Source organism: Astyanax mexicanus, chromosome 16 (assembly GCF_023375975.1).
Source record: "Astyanax mexicanus isolate ESR-SI-001 chromosome 16, AstMex3_surface, whole genome shotgun sequence".
In the NCBI taxonomy this organism is placed as follows: domain Eukaryota; kingdom Metazoa; phylum Chordata; class Actinopteri; order Characiformes; family Acestrorhamphidae; genus Astyanax; species Astyanax mexicanus.
In genome coordinates this window covers 17,595,076-17,602,583 of record NC_064423.1, presented here as the reverse complement: position 1 = coordinate 17,602,583, position 7,508 = coordinate 17,595,076, and the positions used below count along the sequence as shown (strand labels likewise).

Below are 7,508 nucleotides of genomic sequence, written 5' to 3'. Positions count from 1 at the left end.
ATTCCAAATAAAAAATATTGTCATTTAGAGCATTTAACTGTAGAAAATGAGACATTTCTAAAATAACAAAAAAAGATGCAGAGCTCAAATAATGCAAATAAAACAAGTTCATATTCGTAAAGATTAAAGATTTCAGAAAGCAATATTTTGTGGAACAACCCTGGTTTTTAATCACAGTTTTCATGAATCTTGGCATGTTCTCCTCCACCACTCTTACACACTGCTTTTGGATAACTTCATGCCACTCCTGGTTTAAATATTCCAGCAGTTCAGCTTGGTTTGTTGGCGTATGATTATCCATTTTTATCTTGATTACTATCCCAGCCGGCATCGGACGGAAGGCAGTTTACACCCTGGATAGGCTGCCAGCCCATCGCAGGGCAGACAGACACAGACAGACACACAGAGGGGAACCTCTGTGGGGAAAACCACACAGCCATTCACATGAAAAGTTCTGAAAAAATATATATTTGTAGCAAAAAACATAACAAATTCTACTTATTACAAAGTATTAATATTATTTGGTTTGTAGTCTAATGACCTCATTTGCTGTTTTATGGTATTTATTTCTTGTTCATAGAGATAAATGCAGTCTGTTTTGGGTTTTAAAAGGTGCAGTGAAGTCTGGTTCAGTTTCTGAGGGCCGGGTACATAAAGGGCATAAGTACTCCAGAGGGTCCTATTCTATTGGGAATACTTAAGGTAAGTAAGTAGACATGATGTGTGTGTGCATTTGCAAACCTGAATCAGCAATGGGTGCAGCTTAAACTAACTGAGTGCACAGCTAAGTGCATAGTGTAGTTTATTATTGGGAAATCTGGTCTGTCTTACTTGTTCTGACATGACACCTGGGTGCTGTGCTGTATATTTGATGTGATGGCGCCTCCTGGCTGTTTGTGAAATATTCATTTGGAAATAAAATGTGAAAATCAGAAACTCACTGATTGGCTGAGGAGTTCACTTTTTTCCTACAGAGAGTGTAACTCAGCTCAGCTTTAGCAGAACTGTGAGTTCCTCTCCTGCACTACAGGACAACACAGGTACAGTAGCCTCTTTACACTCTTTACCTGAGTAAAAGCCTGCTGAGACATAGTCAAGAAATAAAACTGTTAGCATGTTGCTAAAAACAACGCCGATGTTTCAAATCTCACAGAATTAAAGCACGCACGTGAAAAGGATTGCGTTACCTTTAATTTCCGTCTTAAAAAAAAAAATAATAATAATAATATATATATATATATATATATATATATATATATATATATATATATATATATATATATATATATATATTAGGAATTTAATTAAATTACATGTTATCAATAAAAAAAACATTTGAATAATTTTAATACATTTCTCTAGTTATATATAAATGTGTTTTCCTTTGGAAAAGAACAAGGAGATAAATGTTTATAGAAAAGTAAATATTTTGCCATATAGTTATAATTAAATAAATGCTAGAAATGAACTTTTAGGAGCACAGTAAAGTGCCATCAAGTCAGAGTTTACTTGTATTTCAAACTTGTCAGGACATTCATGCAGTAAAATGCTGTGGTGAGGCTGAGGTAATTACTCTACACCAGGATAGCCCTACTGTGCAGAAGTATTTGTAAGAATTTTATGACAGAACCTTTTATTGTGTAAAAACACAAAAACATTCATTACAAACACAGTTTACATAAGTACAATTATAAAAATAATTTCAATGTGTTGTCTCTTAATAAGTTATTAATATATTGATTTAAAAAAAAACATTTTAAAATCCAAAACATGTCTGTGCACATTGTCCTTCTCATACAACAGGAGTGGCATGAAGTTTTTCAAAAGCATTGTGTAAGACTGGTGGAGGAGAACATGCCAATATGCATGAAAACTGTGATTTAAAACCAGGATTATTCCACCAAATACTGATTTCTGAACTCCTAAAACTTTATGAATATGAACTTGTTTTCTTTGCATTATTTGAGATTTGAAAGCTCTGCATCTTTTTTATTATTTCAGCCATTTCTCATTTTCTGCAAATAAATTCTCTAAATGACAAAAATTGACATAATGTGCATTTGCAGTTCTTATTGAAATTGTGTCAACATTTCTATATGAGTGGATCAATAGAAATGCACTGTAAAGTTGGTGGTAAAAGCCATTTTGGCCTTCTAGATGAATGTAGCCAAATGGAATGAATACAAAGTGCACAGGATAAATTGCGTAACCACAAGATTGTAGACTTAAGGATGAGGCAGTTTCATGGTAAACAGCTTTCTGAACGTTACATTTAAACTTAAAACCAACTAAATTTAACCTTGAACATATATGACATTCTTGAATTCTTTTGACATGCCATCACAGCAAGCATGCAACCTAGATAGCTGCAATACTAATAAATAGAACTAGAACTGCATATTAACATGAATTTTAGCACATTCTGCTGCTGATCTTTACAAAAAGATTTAAAGATCTAAAAATGCAAGGGAAAATGAAGCTTGCATTTGTGGTTCTTAGAGATGTAGTTCTATATCAAACTTTTGCCTTAACTAAATAACTCCTTTTAAGGGTTACACCCTGGAGCCGCCCTTGCAGGCAGTATCAGTTTAACAAGTTAATAAGTAATCCTCAAGTAGTGCCGGTGCTCTAATTTACATGCTGATTCTCCACTGCAGTAGACTCATCCTTGAGTTTACAGCCTTGTAGTTGCACAACTCACTTAGTGCACTTTGTATTTCTTCCATAAGGCTATACGCATCTTTCTAATCTCACTTCTGGAGTGTATTTCTCAATGCTTTGGCTGGAACAAAAATGAACTATGTGTAGAAGTAGGTGCAAGTGTAACAGGTGTAACAGCACAGGTTCAGATCCGACAGAACACAATAACATTACTCCACTAAATAAAATAAAAAATCTATTCTAAACATTTGTCAGTATTTTCAAGCAAATTTGCTAATTTTGAATCTTTTAAATGTGTGAGATGTTTCTATTGGTCACTAAACTGAAGTAACCCCTTGCTTTGAGTGCAGTGACCTGCTTTTGTTTGCAGCACTCTGCTCTACTAAGGGTAGATTTTCAGAACAGGGCCCCCTTGTTCCTACAAAAACATCCAAGGATAGAGGCCTCCATACTCACCATTGTTGGATCCCAAATAGAACCTGGATTCTTTGCTAAAGCACGTTAACACCCTCCCGTGGCTAGATCCAGGGTTTATTTAGAACATGTCATCTAATCTAATTAAACCATGTGAACTGTAATCCTTTACATATCTGTCTGCAATGTGCAGCAATCTGGGGTAGTGATTTTTATATATACAGTCATGGATTCATTGGTGCATTAGGAAGGAATCAACCAACTTGAATGAAATTGAAGGGATGGTCATACCATACTGTCATGGAGTGACTGAAAAAGTCACTTTTTTCTTATCTGTATGTGGAGGCACTGTGGAGAGCTCCAAGATTGATGCTTTGTTTTTCTGCGGAACACCTGGGTTCATGGTGTCGGGTGCAATTTTTTATGAAACCATGTATGATGCCACCTTTGGTCTTCATTATGTGCACTTTGACAACGCAATGTTCAAAGTTTTTTTGAATGCACTCTCTGGTGCGCCTTTCCAGCAGGACAGTGCACATCTTCATATCTCATTTATCATCATTTTTGTAATCTTTCTTTCAAATTGTAATGCACTCCCACACAGGGTGCAACTATACTTTCAACTATTTCTTAGACGATGAGCTCATATATAAAAATTGCAGTGTATATTGCAGTGTTACAACTGAGGTTAACACACTTTTGTCACTTCTCTTCTCTGTGTAGCAACCATGTGGATGTACTTAGCAGGGCTGGTTGTTCTGTACTATGTGGTGCGCTGGTACCGTGAGCTGGCGAGAGTTCCAGACAGAGGCAATAAGTACGTGTACGTCACTGGCTGCGACTCTGGCTTCGGAAACCTGCTAGCGCGCCATCTGGACAAGTGCGGCTTCTGTGTTGTGGCTGCGTGCTTCACAGAGAAGGGTGAAGAGGAGCTGAAAAAGTCCTGCTCTAACAGACTAATAACCACCCATCTGGATGTGAGGAAGACTGAGAGCATTGACAAGGTTGCAGCCTTCATCAAGAATCTGGTGGGAAACAGAGGTGAGGAAACTACAATACAAAATATAAATTCTACTAATTCTCTGAATAAATAAATCACACTAAAGTAAAATGTCTAAACTAGGGAAAGGCAATTCTGGAGGGTGGGATTCCACAGTTTTGTACTTTTACTGCTCACCTGATTCATCCTGTTAATTGCCAGGTTTGGTAGGAATGCAGGGAAATCAGTAAACTGTGCTGGACTTGGGCTCCAGTTGCCCATCCCTGCTCTAAATAAAGTTTACAGATATGATGTAAAATTATAGATAAGAATTGTTCACTGTGGTGTTAGGATATTTTTGTTAACTTAAAATATATATTTTTAAGCCTTTCATGGTAGAGAGGTACATCCAGGGTGTTTTAAGGCAAATTAGTTTATTTTTTTGTTTTACTGCTACTTTAACAATATCAACAATACATATTAAGCTTGTGTATACATTCACTTGTTGTTTTGTATAGTAAATAAACTGTCTAAATTCGCTATGTTTAGGCTTCAGAGATCTATAATGCGATTAAAAAACGATTATTGATGCTATTTGATGCATTTTTTTTCTTTCTCATTGCATTACTACTTGATCTGTAATGATCAATTCTCACTGGCTCCACTGAGTACACATGAGTGTCTGAAAATTTAATACAATTTACTGTAAGCTAAAAGCCCTTGTTTGTGATTGTCACTGGTGTGTAATGTCATATAGTGAAAAACCTTTAAAACATTTTTCACTCTTAAGTGTGATTTTTATTACAGTGTACAGAATTTTCCATCCAGACAGGATTTGCCACAATCCTGACAATATGATTTTACTGCACACAATTTTCTGCATTTATTGTTTTTGTTGAATATTTTGTTTAATAATATAGTATTATAATGCCTTTAAACATATTAATAAACTAACATGCCAAAATTCATGGGACAGGAAATAGTATCTTGTCTCATGACTTTTGGCATATTTCATTGGAAGCTAAAGAGCATCCCACCGTCCTGTGGGTTAAGTGTTTGGGGCCGGCTGAAATAAATGTGGATGAGTTTTTTGTCTTGTGTTATTGCATGGACAATTCTAGCCAGACGCCACCGGTCGCGATCAGTGCCTTCTATGATGAATTCCCTGAAATTAAAAGTCCCATCTATTTTGCACACCAACTATCAGACCCAACCCCCACACACACACACTTTTTTATAAGATTATATTGTATTCAGACCTCTAATAACAACCCTCCTGTAACCTTCAGGTCTATGGGCCATGGTCAACAATGCGGGTGTGTCTGTTCCTTCGGGTCCCTGTGATTGGATGACTCTAGAGGACTACAAATCCATGTTGGATGTCAACCTGAACGGTGTCATCGGGGTGACCCTGAGTGTCATCCCGCTCATTAAGAAAGCCAGGGGTCGCGTGGTGAACGTGGCCAGTGTATTCGGGAGAATCAGTCCAGTCGGCGGACCATACTGTGTCTCCAAATATGGCGTGGAAGGATTCAATGACAGCCTCAGGTACACTAGCCTTGTGCCTGTTATGCATTATCAGATATCAAGCTAATATTGTTTTATCTGTCATGTGAAACACACTAAATGTCCAAATGTTTGTGGACACCCTTCTAATGAATGCAGTTAGCTACTTCAATTTTTATTTATTGCTGAAATATCTCACACACACACACACACACACACACACACACACATACACATACACAACTGGTCTAGTCTCTATATTGCCTGTAGAACAGGACTCTGTACAGCAGATAAACATGAACCTGAACATGAACATGAACCGACAGGAAGAAGTATCAAATGCTGCACTGGCCTGTGGGATATGTGTTTAGGGCCTCCTGCATTGAATGTGGAGGCAGTTTCTGTTGCTTTTCTGTTTGTATGGACAATTAAAGCCAGACACCGCTGATAACGATACTTACCACTCACTGCCCTTTCTTGAGTTTCTTTGATTTTACCAAATTGAAAACCTCTGGAATATAATCAAGAAGAAGATGAATGATCACAAGCCACCTAACCAAGCTGAACTGCTTGAATCTTTGCACCAGGAGTGGCATAAAGTTATCAAAAAGAAGTGTATAAGACTGGTGGAGGAGAACATGCCAAGATCCATGAAAACTGTTATTAAAAACCAGGGTTATTCCACCAAATACTGATTTCTAAACTCTTGAAACTTCATTAATATGAACCTCTTTTTTTGCATTGTTTGAGTTTTGAAAGCTCTGAATATTTTTTATTTCATCCATTTTTCATTTTTTATAAAATTCTCGAAATGAATTTTGAAGAAATATTGTCCAAAGTTTATAGAATAAAACAACAATGTTAATTTTACGTAAAAAAATACCTATAAATAGCTAAATCAGAAAAACTGACTCCGAAACACATACAAAATATATTCAAATTACATACTTCAGCCAATTTAGCAACACATGTCTTTGCTGTGTTTCAGGAGAGGCCTGAAGCCCTTTGGAGTGAAAGTCCTGTGTATTGAACCAGGATTCTTCAAGACAAGCGTGACAGACACCAACCTTCTAATCAAATGTGTTAGAAGTCTTTGGGACAAATTACCTCAAGAGACCAAGGACGACTATGGAGACGATTTTGTGAGCAAAGGTACAGAACCTTAAATTTTACCTTCTTTAAAAATTGACTTCATCTTTTCACCATTTGTAAAACATTTGCTGTTTTTACTTTTTCTATTGTACTACGCTGTTCAGTGGAGAAGGTGATGGAAGAGACGTTCGCCAAGATGCCAGATAGCGACCTGATGAAGTGTGTGAGGTGTATGGAGCATGCGGTCTCGGCTGTGCACCCTCGCACCCGTTACTCTCCAGGATGGGACGCTAAAATGTTCTGGCTGCCAATGTCCTATGCCCCAACCTGGTTCTCTGACTACCTGCTGCTCAAAGACAACCCCCCACCTGCCAAAGCGGTCAACTAGGAGTCACTTAGGCAGCTGCCAGTGTGCATTATGAAATGCAGTCAGCGTGTACTATTAGATGAATTCAGTGCAGTTCAAATCTACCTAGTTTTTAACTGATTAAGTTTTAGTTTTGGATTAGAGCTAAACCACCAAACCAAAGCAACAGTTTTTGTCTACCTACTTATTAAATGCACTGTTTCTAATGGTCACACATTTAGGCAGGGATTAAGCCAAATTGTAGACTATACATTTCCTTTAAATGCAAAATCTTAACTAAAAATTTACTTTAGCCTTAGACTAGACTCAATCCCTGCATGGGAAAAAACAGGGATTTTTTTCATTGTTTTAACAGGACTGTGGATACTTGAGAGCTGCTTCACTGTGTATATTGAAGTGTATGTAAGGAAAATATATTTGTTCATTGCAATAAAACATTTAATACCAGAATAAAAAGCTGAGACTACCTTAAAACCAAACCTGTTCAGT

At 37.0% G+C, this 7,508-nt stretch overlaps 1 protein-coding gene across 1 annotated transcript; it reads left to right on the top strand.

Annotated features, from left to right (window-relative positions):
* Nucleotides 1-959: 959 nt before the first annotated feature.
* LOC103028830 (retinol dehydrogenase 7) lies at nt 960-7,498 on the top strand. Its single transcript, XM_007240169.4, has 5 exons — nt 960-1,040; nt 3,799-4,116; nt 5,344-5,602; nt 6,549-6,712; nt 6,817-7,498. The coding sequence occupies exons 2-5, from the start codon at nt 3,804-3,806 to the stop codon at nt 7,038-7,040; spliced, it is 960 nt and encodes a 319-aa protein (XP_007240231.3). The 5' UTR covers nt 960-1,040; nt 3,799-3,803; the 3' UTR covers nt 7,041-7,498.
* Nucleotides 7,499-7,508: the final 10 nt, after the last annotated feature.